Genomic DNA, 21,703 nt, shown 5'->3' with positions numbered 1-21,703 from the left:
AATGAGCTAGCTGGAAAATTTATAATGTCCAATAACGGACCATTTATATTGGTATTATAAATTTGCTCATTCAGGACAAATATTTCAGATTCCCTATGGGAATCAACATCTATATCATCTGATGGCCAAGCAGGCATCAATTTTTAGTGATGAGACAAAGTCTCTTAGTGCATTGGCACTGCCGGTGGCTCCAGTTAGCCTACGCAGTGGCCTCCACGGTATGCACTAGCCAGCGTATTGGTAGGTGTGCTGGGTACCAACTGATGAGCCCACCCTAGCACACGAGGGCGAAACGCTGGCAACCAAGAATGAGCTAGCTGGAAAATTTATAATGTCCAATAACGGACCATTTATATTGGTATTACTGGATACTGACCGCACTTAAGCGACTGCAGCTATCGAGCTCGGTAGCGTTGTTTTCCTGTTGTTCAAAATTGAAACTAGTGAAGAACAGAAAGTCGAGCGATCGTTAAGTTATGGGGCACACGACAAAACCTGCGCACTAAAGCGCTCAGCAATGTGCAAAGGATGGTTTTCACGCCACAGATTCTGCAACAGTGTTTCGCAAGTATTGTAATTGCCGAGTTGGTTGGAAAAAAATGATAGTATTGTGAAACATGAAAAATCTAAAAAACACGTGGGTAAGCGACGCGACAAACGAAAGTTCAACCCCTACTGCAAGTACGTATCAAAGAAACCAATCTTCTGTGCTTACACAGTTAAATAGTTGTAAACGACAAAAAATTTCCAGAGATAACTTCTCGAAACGCACAGTTGAAGTATTTACCAAAGAATGAAAATGAAATGGTGTATGGCTTTTAGTGCCCAAGGACAAGTTCGGCTCGCCAGATGCAGGTCTTTTGATATGACGCCCGTAGGCGACCCGCGCGTCGTGATGAAGATGAAACGATGAAGACGACACATACACCCAGCCCCGGTGCCAGCGGAATTAACTAATTATGGTTAAAATTCCTGACTCTGCCAGGAATCGAACCCGGGACCCCTGTGGCCAAAGGCCAGCACGTTAACCATTTAGCCATGGAGCCAGACATTTACCAAAGAATACATACCTCTGGAAAAGCTGGAAAGCAAAGAGCTAAGAGCCTGGATTACTGAGTTTTCAAATGAAGAGCTGCCATGTGTGAGAACTCTACATGAAGTATATTTTCTGGTTAAGATTCGATTTCATTGGTCGGGTACGATTTAGGTATTACGACATTGAAACCATGCGCAAAATTGACCGTCTTTTGGATCCAATTGATTACCGCATCAACATAATTACTGAAATCTGCTAGCTTTGACACAACATTTTATCATTAGCAACGCCTCCACAAGAAGTTCCATTTTCTTTTCTACAACTTTCAGACATATCAACCGTACATATTTTAACGTATTTGTTAGGTTCAAACTTCTGTTTTAAATAACTGACAGTGATTTAACTATCTTGGATTCATGCTATGGGAACGGAACAAACATCCCCCTTTGATGATTGTGCTTACACTCAAGGCCGTCACAGTCTTAATGATATATAAGAAGAGGATCGATTTTGGTTTTAAACTCTCAAATATTCATGATTAACCATGTTTTAATCTTCAAAACTGTTAATTCACCGTTTTTTGGTTTTTTTTCATACTTTGATGCAATATCGTTATTTTAGATGTTATAGTATAATATTTTATGAAATCATTATCCAACATTTTACTCTATAGTTTATAAGATTGGAAAGATTCCATATCCATTAATTTTTAAGATTGATATAGGCTGATGATGCCCGTAAAAAAAGGGTGAAACATATATCATTGACTTTTACGTATTATGTATAAATTTTAACCACATGAAATAGTGGATTATATTGTTTTGTATTGAACAGCTGGACCTAAGTATTATAATAATATTTGAGATATAAATTGAAGGACACCGAGTTTGAGTGCGATTTCCATATCGGACTATCTTACCCGTACCCAACTGATCTAGTAATTTTAAATTAATTTGTTATAATTTGAGGTCTTTCTTCCTTGCTGTAAGTTGTACCTGACTGCAAAAAAAAGGAACAGTACAGGCTCTAGTGGGGAAGAACATCATCATACTCTGCGATGAATGTTCAGATAAATGGGCTGTTGTTGTTTTTCATCATCATATTCCAAGTCCCAGCCGGATCGAAAAGGGAGCTGCACGTTGTTTCTGTGAACTATCTTGATGCAGGAAATGCTACAAACTGCTCTCGTGCTGTTTTACAAGCTCTGCGCAGTTATAGTTTACCATATGATGCAGTTAAACTGTTTGTTAGTGACAGTGCCCCATACATGACCCAGTATTAGAAACATTAAGTGTGGTCATATGGGATCATTTATGCATGTACAGCGCTGGGCACATAAGATCAGCTTGGTTGGCAATAGTTTGGTTGCAGTGATGACAGATTTAAATCATGTGATCGCGATGGTAAAGCCTGCATTTTTGAACACAAGAAAGCAAAAATATAATTATTTACAATTCTTAACATCAAAGTATGGTGCTTCAAAGGAAGCAAAGCTTTTTTTCCTGCACCTGTCATAACCCGATGGAATAGCTGGTTTCAGGCTGTCTTCTATTTGAGTGGTTAATTTACTGATGTGGTTAAATTTTTCAAGATGTCTGACATGAAAGACATCAACAACTGTGGTATTAAGTACCTGACTGATCTGAGTGACCGAGAAGTGAATAGGCTTCACTCCCACATGGTTTTTGTCACAGATCATGCAGCTGGATTGGTTGACCTCCTTACTGAACTTGAAGGGTCTCTGTATCCTACCTCTCATCTCCTTTACCCCAAACTGCATAACCTTGATGCCAGTTTTACCTTCATTTGTGAGGGGAATTTTTCTGCAGCAACTAATGATGCTTTGATTAAGCTCACTCCTCTACAGCAGGTTGCATGTAGAGACACATTTGTCAAAGCTGCTCATTCTTCACAGTGCAAGCTAGCCACACTGAAAGCCAAAAATGCCAACCATAAGCATTTTGTGTCAATTTCTCAAGCTTTGTATCCAAAAAATATAATTCTGAATAACACTGATAAATTAGATGAGCTTGAGAAATTGTTTGGAGTAACAGATCTCTCATGAAACGATATCTGGTCTGATTACTGTTCTCTGAAACATGCAATTCGAACCCAGATGAAGGAAAGTGAAAAATGTGATGTCATGCTTGCATTAACTGCAGTTCAGACACAGTTCAGCATATTTGCTAAATACTGTCTTGAGTTGTTGTTGACTCCAACGAACAATGTAGATAGCGAGTGCGTGTTGTCTCATTACAACACAGTGGTTACAGACAGACGGTGCAATATTTTGAAAAAAAAAGTAATGCCGAAGTACTGACAATGCTTTCGTTTGAACAGTGAATTTGTATTGTGTGTGGACCAAGGACAATAATTGCACTTCATAAACTTGGAATCATTAAAATTAATAATACCATGCGATTATTTTAACTTTGTAAATAGGTGCTAATTTTGGAAAAAATAGATGCTAATTTTCAAACAAATAGATGCTAATTTTTCAGGTCCCTAGGTATTAACTACCTTACACTAACATAAAGCAGAGATCTTGTAATAGCCAACAACTCGCTAGCGCATCCAACAATGCTCATCCTAGATCAGGCTAGATCATGGGAGATTAATGATGAAAAAGAGTGCTAATGGACTACAGAGAAGAGTGACTGAATGGGCGGGGAGGCTGAACTTCTTGAAATCAGAAAATTACAGTAGGTGAAGCATTATCTGATCCTGTAATGATTAAAAGTGAAGTTCTGCAAGGCAGTATTATAGGATCTTCCTGTTTTCCTATACATACATTTAATGTAAAGCTTTTTGCAGATGATGTTATATGGTAATGAGTAATATATAAGTTACAGGATTGTGAGCGACTGTAAAAATACCACAACAAAGCTGTGAAATGGATAGCAGACAAAGGTATGATGGTGAATGAGGAGAAGTCAGTCTGTAAGTTTCACCAAGAAGAAAAGTACTCTCAGTTCTAATTACTGTACTGATGAAGTGGAAGCCCCTCATTGGGATCACAGTAAGACCTAGGTGTTAATATAGGAAAAGTTTTTCACTGGGGTAATCACATTAACAAGGTTGTAAATAAATCTCTTCATACTGTTATGAGCATATTTAGGGTCTGTAGTAAGGATGTAGGGGAGGGGGGCATGTAAGTCACTGATAAGACCCCAATTAGAGTATGGTTCCAGAGTATGGAAACTTCAGCAGGATTACTTGATTAGAGAACTGGAAAAAAACCCAAAGTAAGGTAGCACAATTTGTTCTGAGTGATTTCTGACAAAACAGTGTCAACAGACTGAAAAACCTCACAGCTATAGATTAAGTTGAAACTGAAAAGAAATTACTTCCACTATAACAAAAGAAAAAGTATTTTTATGAAAATTATGCCAACCTTGGGCTGTAAAGACTTGGGAGTAAGGAGACGAACTGCTCGATTAAGCGGTGTGTTATACCAACGTAGTTGGTCCGTTATTAGAAATTATAAATTTTCCAGCTAACCCATTCCTGGTTGCCAGCGTTTCGCGCCAGTGTGCTAAGTTGAGCCCAACAGACCAACCAGGTTGGTAATATAAATTTACTCATTCAGGACAAATATTTCAGATTCCCTATGGGAATCAACATCTATATCATCTGATGGCCAGGCAGGTATCAATTTTTGGAAATGAGACAAAGTCTCTCATAGTGCATTGGCACTGCCGGTGGCTCTAAGTAGCCTACGCAGTGGCCTCCACGGTATGTACTAGCCATCCGCCTTGGTGGGTGTGCTATGTACCAACTAATGAGCCCAACTTAGCCTACTAGGGCGAAACGCTGGCAACCAGGAATGAGTTAGCTGGAAAATTTATCATGTCCAATCACGGACCAACTACGTTGGTATTATAAATTTACTCATTCGGGACAAATATTTCAGATTCCCTATGGGAATCAACATCTACATATAAACGGTGTGTTCCAAGCTGTCAGTGGAGAATTGGCATGGAATGAGTGACCCTAGTAGACGAATAAGCTTGTATGGTGTTTTTAAATTTAGGAAGTGCATAGTGTAATCATGTCTTATGTATATGAAGATAAAGTTGGGTTTTTTTGTTACAAGTTGCTTTTACGTTGCACCGACACAGATAGATCTTATGGCGACGATGGGACAGGAAAGAGCTAGGAACGGGAAAGATGTGGCCATGGCCTTAATTTCAGTACAGCCCCAGCATTTGCCTGGTGTGAAAAAGGAAACCACAGAAAACCATCTTCAGAACAACCGACAGTGGGGTTCGAATACTGGGTGCACACAAGAGACTGCAGCTATCGAACTCGGTAAGTTTGAATTCAAGAGGGCAAATATCTGCTCATATCACGAGGAATTTGGTATTGGAATATTTTACCAATGAAGATGTTTGATAAAATTTCCAACTTCTTTGAGATCATTTAAGACTAGGCACACAACTGATTCGGAATCTGCCACATTGACAACAACCCAGAATGCAGATCAGTGATGACTGATTCCATTTGAGAGCTCAATTCTTTCTTAGAGAATAACACCGATGGCAGTCGTAAGCTCACTGTGTTATTCTTTCTACACCATAGGTTTTTATTTCACTTGCTCTACTGTTCCAGCTTTGTATCCCCTACCTGACACACAACCCTCTTTTGTTTCTTTCCAACTGATATCACTTAAATCTTGACAACGCTAATTTGAAATCATATTCACTTACTTACAATAGTGTACCCAGAGCAAAGGTATGGAAAGTAATGCAATGGAAAGGATTTGGAAAACAAATGACAGAATATGTGCATGCAGTGTACAAAAATTGTTGCAGCACTGTCCAGACACATGTGGGGAGAAGAGTGTGTTTTTGGAATGAAATTCGACTAAGACAAGGAAGTCTGCTGACACCACTGTTGAAGGAAACAAAGGTAAAATATGGTGACAGGAAGCAGATGATATTGTAGTGTGGTGAGCAAAGAGAGGAAGTACAAGGGCAACTCACCATACTGACAGATTATTGAAAATTAATGAATGAAAATCAGCATGGAAAATAGTAATATGGTGTTAACTAGAGGTGAAAGAGAAGAAATTATAAAAATGGATAAAACCTTGAAACTTCGGAGAACTTGTACTTGGGAAGTACTTGGAAACTAATGCAAGATGTAAGGCTGGACATGGAGATCAGTAAAAGGATTCAACAGGGAAATGTATTCTATCAAAGTGTGAGAAACCTGGTTTGAAAGAAGGAAGTACCAATGTATTGTAAAGAAGTGATGTCTGAAACTGCCTCACTCTCCCCTATACCAAATATATTGTACAGTCATATGTGGTATTATAGTAACATGCACAATCATTTAAGGAAAATTATTAAATTAATATTTGGTAAGCTACATACATCATCTTTACAAACCAAACCAAACCCCATGGCACTACAGCCCTCGAAGGGCCTTGGCCTACCAAGCGACCGTTGCTCAGCCGAAGTCCTGCACATTACGAGGTGTCATGTTGTCAGCACGACGAATCCTCTCGGCCGTTATTCTTGGCTTTCTAGACCGGAGCCGCTATCTCACTATCAGATAGCTCCTCAATTCTAATCACGTAGGCTGAGTGGACCTCGAACCAGCCCTCAGGTACAGTTAAAAATCCCTGACCTGGCCGGGAATCGAACCCGGGGCCTCCGGATAAGAAGCAGGCACGCTACCCCTACACCACGGGGCCGGCACATTATCTTTCCAGCAATGGCCATATTGGTAACAGTTATATAAATGAACTGAAATGAATTTACAAATTGTGACGTTTTCACATTTACAATCTTATGTGATCTCATTGTTATACCAAGATATGTTCTTTATCCCACTTTTACACATGGTTGATCCATAAAATTCCCTTGCCATTTCTACACCACTTGTTAAGAAGGAAGCCATACTTTCCAGTGTCAACTCAGTTAAATGTAAATTTAAACCTTAAAAGGACATCATTAAGATAATTTCCAGATTTCAAGTTCCTCTGAGTGTGATTTGACAGAATCTAATGATGTTCTTTCAATAACAAAACACATCACTCTTTGTTTCATAGTGTGTATTTTTATTCCCCGTTTAATAATGTGGTATTTTTACACGTATGTTATAGTGTAATATTTATATTTAACTAGTGTGTTTGACAGACTGAAAAGCTTTTAAGTTAGATTTCTACACCAGCATTCCAGTGTGCAGTCTACTTACTTTGTGTGTTCTGTACCTGTACCTGTTTACTGCCTGGATCATATCCAAGTATTTCTATCACACTTCCTTATCCTGAAGCTTTTCTACCTTAATCCATCTACAGACAAATTTTACTTTATTTCTTTTTTTTTTTTTTTTTTTTGCTTTACGTCGCACTGACACAGATAGGTCTTATGGCAACGATGGGACAGGAAAGGCCTAGGAACGGGAAGGAAGCAGCTGTGGCCTTAATTAAGGTACAGCTCCAGCATTTGCCTGGTGTGAAAATGGGAAACCATGGAAAACAATCTTCAGGTCTGCCGACAGTGGGGTTTGAACCCACTATCTCCCGGATGCGAGCTCACAACTGCATGCCTCTAACCATACGGCCAACTCACCTGGTACTTTATTTCTTAATTCCCATACAATCTTTATAGGTTTCCTGAATTCAGTTAGGTCTATTGTTGTACAGTGAGTAAGCTTATGTTTGAAGAATTCCTGTATTGAAATTACCCATGGATCACTCCATACCAAGTCAAGGAGTTCATTCATAATTTCTACTAAGCCATCTCCAATTTGGAAAATATTTTTCTTGGATATAAATATTAACAAAGTAACATCAATAACAAAATATTTGTTCAATATTATCAATAGATCCCTGCATATAAAAGAGGGTTCTTTCTAAATAATTTATTTCTTATAATTTGCCATAATGCACTTCTTTTCTTATTAGACAGGATCATGAAATTTGACACGGAAGTAATATTTATCTCTATAAAGATAATAATACAAAGATTTTTCATCATTAAAACACTTATGTTGACATGCCTTTTCTGGCCAATCACTTTAAGGAAAAAGTTCAGTATTCAGTATTGCTTCCATGATGATGATGAAAATGTGAAATAATACAGTTAATAAGACATACTCATAGATAAATACAAAAGAATAAAAGTTTACTCTCACAAAATAGCTCCCCTCGACCACCACAAACTGCTCGCCAGGCCACGGACCCCCGGCCTTATACAGCAAAGCTGAGGGCCCATGTACAAGAAGCATTGGCAAGAACCACGGTGGTCGAAGGGTTTCGGCGAGCAGTCAAAGCTTGGACCTCGTGCTGGTCTCGCCTTGAGTCTTCGTCTGTGTGTTGGCATATTGTCTGGAATTCTTGCTGCAAAGTCGATTGGCCAGTGCGGAGCTCTTGGACAGCTTTCAGGAGTGCCTACAGGGTTTCTTGAGTTGTAGTCATGTCGGCGGCCGGCTCAGAATCTGACAGAAGACCAGTTTGCGAGCGACTATGGAAAGGCCGTCCAGTAATGGGTGTGCCCGTTATCAAGGTACATTTACTTGATCGCAACGTGTTGTGAACCTTAGGAAAGGTGATGGTGGTTTGAGGCATGGAGTTGCCCGTGCCATAGAACTGACCCATCTCAAAGGGTAAAAAAAGCCGTCCCCTCAACCACCACGAACTGCTCGCCAGGTCACGGACCCCCGGTTCATATCCAGCAATACTTATAATGATAAACTGTACCTCTGCAACAAGTCATAACTCTGAGATGTTTAACAATGTGTTATTAGACATTTTTCTCTAAAATAAGTCATCAGACTTTTAATTTCACAGAACTATAATTCTTTCTCCTCAAAAAGAAAAGTTAGAGAGATGTAATAATTACTGATTACATACTGATTCAATGTTGAAAACTACTAAAATTATAATTATTAATATTGGTAAGTAAACTTGTATCCTCACTCCGAGGTGATGCAGCTCTTTTCAGGCACACCCCCATTGGAGGTGAGCTGCATGTACCATTTTCAACCACATACCAGCCCTCCTGCCATTCATAAATTTCTGGCAGAACTGGTAATCGAACCCGGGCCCCCAAGGACAGCAGCTAATGACATTAACCGTTACGCTACAGAGGCGGACATTGACACGGTGGACCACACTGTTCAATTTTGACATGAACTGATTCCCATTACCTCTACATAGATTTGTGGTGACGATACGAAAAGAAGCGACCATGGTCTTAATTGAATCAGTCGTTGCAGAAAGGTCACGAGCACCTTTTTCACGAAAATTAGTTTTGTATGGGATAGGTATGTGGAAGTATAGATCTAACAGCCTGTGCAGAAAGGTCATGACTAACTCAACAAACACTCTGTAGGCTGGTTCCTGAATATGATGGACCCTGCAGAAACGTCACGAGTCACTGACTGATGCCTTTCCAGCATCGATCGATTTGAACGATCAAAAAGGTCACGCACTTCATTTTAAGAATATTAACATTTGTACCGTTGTCAAATGTTGTTTACTGAAGTTGAAACAGTCACCAGAATGTTTCAAAGCATGTCGTATAGTTATTCATTGACTGAACATAAAGGAAAAGAGAGCTACATCTGTTCTCTTACGGCTATTTCAGTCGGAACAAAAATCATATAACTACTCGTTTCTGTATTAACCCTGATCTTGAGTGAGAGATTTAAAATAAACACTGTTTTCCCATAAAAGGACACAGTTTCCTTCCAAATGACAGATATTTTGGCACCATAAATTTGTAACGCACCGTAATAGGATCTACCTGAGAAATACTATCTTACAATCAAAAGAGCATCAAAGAAGTTTACAGTTGAAAACATTGACATTGCCCCTAATATTAGACCTCAAACATTGGTGGCCTGTTTATTATAAGACGACTTTCCCTTATTAAAATAACAATAGGTTATTACACATTTTTCTGTGTAATACCTCATCAGACGTTTAATTTCACAGAACTTTGACTTTTGAATGAAATGCTCGTATGTAAAATTAGAATCTTGTGACCCATAACCTTGTCTCCCATAACTCCAACCTCTTGTCCACGCCATGGGAGATGGGCAACGTCATAAAGTAAGGGATTGCCAGGTGGGCAAGAAAGCTAGAATAATTACTGGAGACAAACATGGCATGGAAAAGGACAATGATAATGGACGAACAATTAACGAAAGAAATATCTAACATAAGAAAGACTTTTATATTAGAACCTGGAATGTGAGATCTCTGTATCACCCACGAGCTATGAAGGTGTTGTTGAACCAAACAATGAAACTGAAAACACACGTAGACACTGTCACTGAAAATGTCCGTAGCAATCCCAAGCGCTACTGGAGTCTCATCAACACACGGAGAAGGATGGAGCGGATTCCTGTCAGCATGAACCACAATGATGCAACAGCAGACGGCGCCGATGGCAATGAACAGTTCAACAGGTATTTTTTCTCCAACTTCTCCTCTTCCTTACAAAAACAACCGCTCCCTACAATAGGTAATGTTTCAAACAGAACCCTATCAAGCATAACTACCACACCAAGTGAAGTTTATTACCTTCTTCAAATTCTTTGAACCAACAAAGCTAACAGTCCCAAAACAATAGGGCCTCTTTTGCTAAAAAATACTGACAGCGCCGGGGGATGAACGTTGCTCACGTCCGCAGGATTTACCTCCTCATTGACCTGCACGTGTCCCCTGGGTGGTGCTAAGGGAGCAACAGCAATAGGCAGCCAGTCTATCCTAGGATCTCCTGGCTTTCAAATTATGTCAAAGACACCATGTGGAAACAGCTCTTCTCAGAGCTCTTTAACAAGAAACATTGGTCCCACTATTCGTATTTTCCAACTCAATATAGAGAGTATCAGCAGAGCAAAGTGTGATTACCTCTCAAAAGTACTCAGAGAGAACAACATAGATGTTGTTGTCCTTCAAGAGATGCATGTTGCTAATGAAGAACAACTCCGTACTAGAGGTCGTATTGCTGGGTACAAGGCACTAGGAGCAACCTACCATGAAGCATATGGAGTGGCCACATATGTCCGTAATGACATCGAAGAAGCTGAGCTACTATCTCAAAGCACAGAAGAAAATGTCCATCAGGTTGTCGTCCGACTGAATAATGTCTCGATCATCAACATCTACACACCACCATGCATTTTATGGCCTCAGTATGTTGTACCAACTGCAGAACATCCTGCGATTTATGTGGGGGATTTCAACAGTCATCATGAACTCTGGAAGTATTCTAAAACAGATGATTGTGGACTTAAATTAATGGACTGGTGCGAAAGTAATAACCTCCATCTAGTATTTGATGCTAAAGATCGAGGAACTTTTCGATCAGCTGTATGGGGTAGATTCAAATCCAGATTTATGCTTCGTCAGCTCCAATATAAATGGAATTCCCTCGCACACTACACGCAAAGTGATGGGAAATTTCCCTCATAGCCAGCATAGACCAGTAATACTCGAATTTGGTGTCACAATTCCAATTATACATTCAACGCCACGTCCCCGATGGAATTTCCAGAAAGCTGATTGGTCTGCATTCTCTGTAGAACTAGATAAATGCATTCGTTGGATCCCCCAAATCACCAAAGTTATCAACGTTTTGTTGGCGCAGTTATATCTACTGCTAAGAAATGTATGCCCAGAGGTTATCGGAAAGAATATGTTCCTGGCTGGAATGCCCAGAATGAGGAATTATTTTAGAATTTCCAACAAAACAGAGATGCGGAAACTGCTAACAAACTTCTGGCTAGCTTGGATGATCGTCGAAGACAAAAGTGGGTTGAAACTGTCGAAAGCTTAGATTTTACTAATTCTAGCAGAAAGGCCTGGGGCCTTCTTAGAAGGCTAGGAGAAGGTGCGCCAGTAGTGAAGGGTCAACCTCAGGTGACACCTGACCAAATAGCTTCCCACATTGTAACAACTTCTCGAGCTCCAGCTGATAAGAAGCATACAAAGTATGTTACATGCCAGCTTCGTTCTCTGAAATCATCAGTACCTCACATTTCTAGCTATTCACGTCCCTTTACAGCCCTTGATGTTCAAGAGGCCCTCAAAGAACTAAAACCTGGTAAGGCACCTGGATTCGATGGAATTCATCCAGAATTTCTCATACATATGGGAGACAATGCAAAGAGATGGATGGCACAGTTCTACACAGACATTCTTCAGACTGGACAAATCCCACCTGACTTCAAGAAGGCTAAAATTATTTCCATATTGAAGCCTGGAAAACCTGAAAACAGACCTGAAAGTTACAGACCAATAGCCCTCCTTAGCTATTGCTACAAACTCTTTGAAAGGCTTATCTACAACAGAATTGGATCAACCATTTTAGAACTCATTCCTGTGGATCAGGCAGGCTTCAGACCTAACCGAAACTGCTGTGATCAAGTACATTCATTAACATCTTACATTGAGGCCGGATACCAGCAAAAGCTTAAAACATCTGCTGTCTTTGTGGATCTCACTGCTGCCTTTGATACCGTTTGGAGGGAAGGATTGATTTATAAATTACTCAGAGCTATACCCTGCAGAACGATTGCACAGCTTATCAACAACATGATCAGCGACAGGAAATTCCAGGTCTGTTTAGGTGAAAAGAAAAGCTCAGTGAGAAAATTGCCTAATGGTTTGCCCCAAGGATCAGTTTTATCGCCACTACTGTTTAATCTGTACATCTCTGATCTTCCAGAAACAATATCCAGAAAGTTCTGCTATGCTGATGACTTGACCCTGGCCACACAACACAAGATCTTTGAGAAAACTGAAGACATTTTGACTCAGGACTTATCCACATTGGCAGAACCCAGTACAGCCAAAACGGAGGTTTCCTGCTTCCATTTGAGCAACCGGCTCGCTAACTTAAAACTAAATATTACCTTCTCCAATCGAGTACTTATCACAATAGGTATCCAAAATATCTCGGTGTTACCTTGGACCGGACGTTATCATTCAGACAACATCTTTTGAACTTGTCAAAGAAACTGAAAACCCGAAACAATATTATTCAGAAGCTAACTGGTACTACTTGGGGATCTACTGCAAACATCCTACGCTCTTCAGCCTTAGCACTGGTTTTCTCTGCTGCTGACTACTGTGCTCCAGTGTGGATTAATAGTCCGTATACAAAGTATATTGACCCACAATTGAATACCAGCATGCATCTTATATCTGGTACCATCAGATCAACTCCAGTTCACTGGCTCCCACTGTTGTCAGGAATAATGCCACCTGACTTACGAAGATCCAGAGCTCTTGTTCGAGAGTACAACAAGATCTGCAAGAATCCTCTGCTACCTGTTCTAAATGACATACCAGCTCTTAGTCTCAAAAGACTGAAATCATGACATCCACCCCTTTGTGATGCTGCTCTGAAGACGTCCACCAACTTCAATGCTTTGGAGGAGTGGAAAAGCCGCTGGAATAACTCTCCCGACGTGCCCCTGCATAACATCTTCAGAGGGGAAAATATTGTAAATGGATCCCAAGTGCCACGTGCAACTTGGTCCAGACTGAACAGGATCAGGACAGATCATGGAAGGTGCAGGGATTCTCTCTACAAGTGGAACTTTGTACCATCTCCAGAATGTAACTGTGGAGCCCCTCGCTAGACTATTCCCCACATTGTAAGCGAGTGTCAACTACGGGCTTATCCAGGTAGTTTGGAAGACTTCCTATCTCCAACAGTGGAAGCACTACAGTGGATTGATAAGCTGGACATTCAGATATAAGAGATAACACTAATGCCTGAAGTGAATCAATGTTGTTTTTTGTTATTGTGTATATATTGTATATTATGTATATAATTTCCTTGCCATACGCTAATAATAATACTGACAGCGCCATTTGCATCCCTCTCTCTAAATTATTTAACAGATGTTTTGCCAAGGGCTATTTTCCTCTTACCTAGAAACAGGCAAATATTGTTCCACTTCTCAAATCAGGCAATAAATTTATCGTTTCATCTTACCGACCAATTTTTATTCTCCTCACACTATCCTTTATGTTTGAAAAAATTATACACCAACGTCTCCTCGCATTCACCTCACTCTATATCTCAACCAATCAGCATGGTTTTCTACCAGGTGACTCTTGTCTAACAAACCTAGCCACTCTGCATAGCTTTGCATCACATGCCATTGCAGCTAAATCACAGCTAGATATCTGCTACGTAGAATTTCGAAAGCTTTTGATTCTGTAGACCATACTCTGCTCCTCCATAAACTCTCCGAATGATATATTATACATGGCAGTCTTCTCACCCTTCTTGCTGGCTTCCTACATAACCGTTGGCAGAGTGTGGTACCATCAGGCACTTCATCCTCATGGTTACCAGTCACCTCCGGTGTCCCACAAGGCAATGCTCTTGGCCCATTGCTGTTTTCCTTGTTTATGGACGATGTGCTGTCCGAACTCAACGAAACAGCAAATATCCTACTTTTTGCTGATGACTGCAAGATATTTAGAGAGATCAGGAATCCAGCAGATGCAGCTCTGCTACAGTCCTCACCCAATGCCCTCTCGAACTGGTGCCATACTTGGAAACTTGTCCCCAATCCACAAAAATGAAGCCACATGACCATAACACTACATAAATCTACTCTATCGACATCATATTACCTACCATAACTCTCATCTTTGTTCCGTATTGAAAACAGCGATTTCACTAAGTTTACAAAAGGAGTATTTTTATTACCCCACCTATTCAACACAATTAATACAATACAATTAACTGTATTGAATAGGTGGGGTAATAACAATATTCCTTTTGTAAACTTAGTGAGATCATATTACCTACTCGACAAGCCATCACTGTAGTTACACAACAGCGTAACAAAATTACAAAAATTCAAAATTACAATTTAAGAACCACACAGACACATATATAACTAGGCATTCTCTACCGCTTCACAGAAATTACTGATCACCGGGCGAGTTGGCCGTGCGGTTAGGAGCGCGCAGCTCTGAGCTCGCATCTGGAAGATAGTGGGTTCGAACCCCACTGTCGGCAGCCCTGAAGGTGGTTTTCCGTGGTTTCCCATTTTCACACCATGCAAATGCTGGGGCTGTACCTTAATTAAGGCCATGGCCGCTTCCTTCCCATTCCCAGGCCTTTCCTCTCCCATTGTCGCCATAAGACCTATCTGTGTCGGTGCGATGTTAGGCAACTAGCAAAAAAAAAAAAAAAAAAAAATCTGATCCCATTGCTCTTTGTCACTTCTTCCTCACGATCATTCAAGCTCTCTTGAACTACTGCTCTCCGATTTGGAGAACAGCCTCCCCCTCCAATATTAACCAGTTACACAGAGCAGTACCCTTCTTTGCTGCAATTGTTAGGAACAGAAATCCCAAGCTCAGAAACCTGTCTATGCAGCAAGTATTAAGGGCAATAAATGTGTCACCACTGCACATCAGGTGACAGGTAGCTGACCTGAGTTTCCTCCATGGGATCTTAAATGGGCATTACCATTTGGAACATCTTGTCTCACTCTTCTCTCTCCGTGTTCCTTCCCGCTCCACCAGAACCAAAGACCTTCTCCACATTCCCCACACTCAGCACTCAATACTTCAATGATCTTTCCTAATCCGCCTCCCAACTCGCTTTAACAATATTAGTAGGAGACAAGACCTTGATATAGCATCAAGTATAAGCATATTTATTAATAGGCTGTGTACCTGATTTTGTTCTCTTTTGTTATGTTTGTTATATTTTATCATGAAAGTTTACATTTGTTAATTAGTCTGTTGACAGTGCAAGTGAAATTTGCTCAGTGTAGCTAGTGTAGCTGTATCTTGTAATTAATGAATTAATTAATTAATAAGTAAATAAGTGGAGTGTCATAGCTCTTTAAGAAATAAGGTGGAGCGGAAGTGGAATTCTAGAAAAGTGAGAAGCTAGTATATTCTATAGCTGTAGTGAGGAGAAGCATGAGTTCGGCACAGGATTTGTGGTACACAAGCAGATAAAGCACATTGTAAATGGGTTTATACCTATTAGACTGGGCTAGCTGGCCATGCAGTTAGGGGTATGCAGCTGTAAGCTTGCATCCGGGAGACAGTAGGTTCAAACCCCACTGACGACAGCCCTGAAGATGGTTTTCTGTAGTTTCCAATTTTCACGCCAGGCAAATGCTGGGGCTGTAACTTAATAAGGCGACAGCCACTTCCTTCACACTCCTAGCTCTTTCCTATCCCATCATCACCATAAGACCTATCTGTGTCTGTGTGATGTAAAGCAAATTGCAAAAATAATACTTGTTAGTCCAAGTCTATCAATACTCAGGATAAAGGGGAAATTCTTGAATTACTGTACAATCAATGTTCATGCACCTACAGAGAAATCCGATGAAGAAGAGAATGAACCATTCTATGAACTTATGGAAAGAGCGTATGATGGCTGCCCACACCATGACATTAAAATAGTTGCTGGTGACCTAAATGCTCAGGTAAGTAAGTAAGTAAGTAAGTAAGTAAGTAAGTAAGTAAGTAAGTAAGTAAACTTGTGTCCTTGTCCCGAGGTGGTGTAGCCCTTTTCAGGCACATCCCCAATGGAGATGAGCTGCATGTACCATTTTAACCACATACCAGCCATCCTGCCATTCTTAAATTTCTGGCAGTAGGCCCTACTGGGAATCGAACCCACGCCTCCAAGAACGGGAGCTAATAGTGCCGTTACGCTATGGAGGCGGAATGCTCAGGCAGAAAGGGAACAGATACGTTGTTGATTGAGTAATCAGTCCATACACTGGTTTGATGCAGCTTCTTCGCCATGCTATCCTGTGCTAACCTTTTCATTTCTACATAATTGCTCCATCCTACATCTGCTCTAATCTGCTTGTCATATTCATACCTTGGTCTACCCCTACTGTTCTTACCGCCTACACTTCTCTCAAAAACCAACTGCACAAGTCCTGGGTGTCCTAAGATGTGTCTTATCATTCTATCTCTTCTTTCTGAGCTAATTATCGCCCATGTTTCACTTCTATACAATGCCACGCTCCACACGAAAGTCTTGAAAAACAACTTTCTAATTCCTATATCAATGTTCGAAGTGAGCAAATTCCTTTTCTTAAGAAAGGCCTTCTTTGCTTGTGCTAGTCTGCATTTTATGTCTTCCTTACTTCTGCCAGTGTTAGTTATTTTACTACCCAAGTAAAAATATTCATCTACTTCCTTTAAGATTTCATTTCCTAATCTAATATTTCCTGCATCACCTGACTTAATTCAACTGCACTCCTTTACTTTTCTTTTGGACTAATTTTTCATCTTGTACTCCTTAGCCAAAACTCTGTCCATACCATTCAGCAAATTCTCCACCCTGCAGTCTCAGATAAAATAACAATATCATCAGCAAATCTCAGGGTTTTGATTTCCTCTCCATGGATTGTGATTCCCATCCCAAATTTCTCTTTGATTTCCTTTACTGCCTGTTCTACATAAACACTGAAAATTAGGGGGGACAAACTGCAGCCTTGTCTACCTCCTTTCTGGATTGCTGCTTCTTTTTCAAAGCCCTTGATTTTTATCACTGCATACTGATGTTTATACAGATTGTAGATAATTCCTCGTTCTTGGTACCTGATCTGATCACCAAAATCTCAAATAGCTTGGTCCAATCAACATTATCAAATGCCTTTTCAAGATCTACGAACGCCATGTATGTGGGCTTGTCCCTCTTAATTCGGTCCTCTAAGATCAGATGTAAAGTCAGGATTGCTTCACGTGTTCCTACATTTCTTCTGAAGCCAATTTGATCTTGTCCCAACTCAGTTTCAACTTGTCTTTCCATTCTTCTGTAAATAATACATGTTAAAATTTTGCATACGAGATACTGAACTAATCGTACGGTAGTTTTCACACTTGTCAGCACCGGCCTTCTTGGGAGTAGGTATAAAAACATTCTGCTGAAAATCGGATGGCACTTCTCCTGTCTCACATCTTACACACTAAGTGGAATAACCTAGCCATGCTGGTTTCTCCTAAGGCAGTCTAATCAAACCGTGGCTATCACCGCATCACGTTATCCAAGGACAGCCGAACCTACTCACAATGAAGCCCTGAGGATTGAACATTATAGCTGCCTATTTCCAACTTCACAATACAGCACAGGGTATAACTGAGAGCCTGGCAGACACATTAACGCTCAACAGTTACAAAGATGCCACCATTCTAGCAGGCGATTTTAAATGTCCTAGAAGCGCAAGGTTTTATCCTGGTGAACAAGCCACACACTCCGACATATGTATGCCACAACGGCACTAGTACAATAGACTTGTTATTGTCAACACCTACATCAGAAGCACAGACTTCAAGACTCTCGCAAACTCAGACATGGCCCCCCTAATGAAACATGTATACGCTCAGGTCGCATTAGATGAGATTCTACCAAACATCACAGATCAGAAGAGAGTAACAATAAAGAGAACACTGAATACCAGCTTCCTAGCCAGAATATCACCATCATCACCACAACATAGGCCTATTTTGTTTTATGCTGAATGTTAACCAAAACATTTTTCAAATCCTTCCCAACCCCCAGATTTCTGGCTAGTAAAGACTACCAACAATACTAATAATATGTAACAGGTGCCTTCTTACACCAGTGTGGTGAAAGATACTGATACTAACATTACTCAGATTAAATACAGGCACTACTTATCACTTATTACACAATGCAAATGTAAAAACCCTTTGAACAAGTCACTCAATATTAAAGGTAAAGGAGAATAATATCTCCAGTACGGTAGCCTACCTAAAAAATTTTCGAACAAGCTGAATAATGGTTAACATACTGATGCACATAAAAATACTCTTAACACAAGTTGAAAAAAAAAAAAAAAAAAATGAAATGAAATGGCGTAGGCCTATGACTTTTAGTGCCGGGAGTGTCCGAGGACAAGTTCAGCTCGCCAGGTGCAGGTCTTTCCATTTGACGCCCGTAGGCAACCTGCACGTCGTGATGAGGATGAAATGATGATTAAGATAACACATACACCCATCCCCGTGCCAGCAAAATTAGGTTAAAATTCCCGACCCTGCCGGGAATCGAGCCCGGGACCCCTGTGACCAAAGGCCAGCACACTAACCATTTAGTCATGGAGCCGGACTTAAACACAAGTTATAGGGGCCTATAGGTGTTAACCTTCGATGATGATGATGCTTGTTGTTTTATGGGGCCTAACATCTGGGTCATCGGCCCCTAATGGTACGAAATGTTATGACAATTAAAAATATATAATCCTCCACTGACCAGAATTTGAAAACGTGAGGACGAAGAATGAATGGATGGATATGAAGTTAAAACAATCAGTGGATCTGACCCGCAATGCCCCACATTCCCAGAAACTAGCATTAAACAATAGTATTACTGATCAAAGGGACAGCTTCTAAAGCACAATAGTGAATCGATGAGGCTTGTAGTCGAAACCGGTCCAAACTCCAGGTCATCGGCCCCTCATAATGGTACTTACTGCTAGGAAAATAGAGCCATGCTATTTGTCATGTTGCAGGACTAACCAAAAATAGTGTATACTTGCAGTATCCCACACATTATGGTACTACTCACAGGTAATGAAATTCGCACATGTAACACAGGCCTACAGTGTTTGCATACTGCGGCGCTATTTACAGGCAACGCAAACCTATAGAGGCAACGCAAACCTATAACGCTCCTCACATAAGTGGACTAATCACAGCGACCCGCACTATCCTGTGGTGTTCCTCACATAGTGGGTACTAAGCATAGGCAAGGCAGAACCATGGTGTCACTCATCCCACGGTGTTGCTCATATATGGGTACGAATCACAGGTACTGTAAAATGCATCCTGAGCCACACACTGTTTCTACTAATCACAAACCTATTTTGTACCTAACATAGTGGAATTATGCGCAAGTAAAAGCGACCCATGGTGTTCCCTGCATGATGGTACTAATTACAAGTAGCCTTATGGTTCTAATTTGATCATCCCTTGGTCCACCCTTTTAGTCGCCTATTACGACAGGCAGGGGATACCGTGGGTGTATTCTTTGTTTGCGTCCCCCACCCACAGGGGGTGGTGTTAACCGTCAAAAGCAAAATATTTATTTAAATCTACTTGAGACCTACCTATTAAATGAATAGAAAATTTGATAATGGGCTACCATTATTAATAAAACATCAAACCTCACAAGCGACAGTTCAAAACTTAGGGACGACTGATCTCAATCCATCTAAAATTATCTGGTGCGATCTCCATTCCGTCATATCACGGATATTAACGAGCGAAAAATACTGGAAGGTCAAATTAATGAAATGTACTGTCTGCGACAGGTTAGGCTACCAACATTATCTCCGTCACAAAATTATTCAGTAAATGCATAATACTACCATAGCCATACGTTTCCTACCTTATTAGAGATTAAAAGCGACAAGAAGTTTTTTGCTATTTTAATAATAATGAAAGTACAGCACATTCCCCAAAATTATGATCAACTTGAAGAATAAAATATGATACCTTCATATCATCGTATTTAAGAAACGTCGGTACTACAGTGACAGGGAATGAACATTCATTAATCGATCATACACTGAAAGCATTCGTCAACGACCATTAAGGTCCTATGTTTGGGACGAGGAAAATTATATCTAGATAAAACATTTTACTGTAATAAATTTCATATGAGGACAGTTCTCAGGTTAGGAATAACCCGGGTAAGTTATAGCGTTCAACAGCTTAATGTAGTGAGATATTCACAAAATTAAGAGTAAGAAAATAACAATAATAAAAGAAACAAAATTAAAAGTTACCACAAGGCAAATTATTTTCCAATAATACTGCGACCATTACAACAAATATCAAGAATGATTCGTCAAAATAAAACACAACAATACCTCAACCAATGACAAAACTTACAATCAGAGAAACCATAACAGATGGAGTTTCTCTGCTCATTTCCTTACACACAACAACAAGATGCTGAAAAATCGAATACACCGCCCTTCCGACCCACAAGAAACAAAAACTAAGCATTTCCTTTCCATGTTCCTTCCCACAATGAGGAATTCTTCTTCTTCTGCTCCTCTTATTTATTTACATATAAAAGCGCGCAATGTGCAGGGGTATAAACTTAATCACTACAAAGTTTTGTCAAAGAACACGGTCTCTTGGGGCACTCCAGTGCGTGGTAACGACCACAGAACTTCGCAGCTGCTCGGGTCAGTGTATGACTGAGGTCGAAGCAACTCTGACACCAATTGACTGTTGTCATTGCATCCGTTATATAGAAATCACTCCAAATGTTTGTCTTCTTTAATTTTAATTCATGTAAGAGCTCTTGATATGCCTTTGTTGATTGTAGAGTCATTGTATATTGCAAGTCCTCAATGAAGAAAGGTTCTCGGGTCAGTTCATACACAAGTCTAGAGGGTGTGTATTTAGATACACATAGGGCTCTTTTAAGGAAAATTGCTTTCACCCTTTCTATCTCTTTTAGATCTTTCTTTTCCAGGATGGTCCAAATTGTTTCAATGCCGTAAGTGACAGTTGGAGTAACATTGAGGTGGAAGAGTTTCAAGGCCGTTTTGATTGACAGTTGACTAAGGTGATCTATGTCATTTATTGCTATGATTGCAGCCAGAATCCTTTCCTTTATGTGAGCTGTAAATGTGGTTCCAGTTGTCTGAAAAGTC

General features: G+C 40.2%; 1 protein-coding gene across 5 annotated transcripts in view; it reads right to left on the bottom strand.

Annotated features, from left to right (window-relative positions):
* LOC136864458 (S-adenosylmethionine mitochondrial carrier protein homolog) overlaps window positions 1-21,139 on the bottom strand; it is a 163,059-nt gene extending 141,920 nt beyond the window's left edge. The window contains exon 1 of one of the 5 annotated variants that reach the window (XM_068226286.1): window positions 20,928-21,139. Coding sequence is in view for 1 of the 5 variants with exons in the window: in XM_068226285.1 (XP_068082386.1) it covers window positions 20,928-21,044 (117 nt within the window). In the remaining 4 variants the exon portion in view is untranslated. The remainder of the gene's footprint in view (window positions 1-20,927) is intronic. The other 4 variants (XM_068226289.1, XM_068226288.1, XM_068226287.1 and 1 more) reach the window with 4 other exon arrangements.
* Between the last annotated feature and the right edge of the window lie 564 nt (window positions 21,140-21,703).

The sequence above is a fragment of the Anabrus simplex genome, chromosome 2 (genome assembly GCF_040414725.1).
Source record: "Anabrus simplex isolate iqAnaSimp1 chromosome 2, ASM4041472v1, whole genome shotgun sequence".
Taxonomy (NCBI): Eukaryota; Metazoa; Arthropoda; class Insecta; order Orthoptera; family Tettigoniidae; genus Anabrus; species Anabrus simplex.
This window is presented reverse-complemented; position numbering and strand designations above follow the sequence as displayed.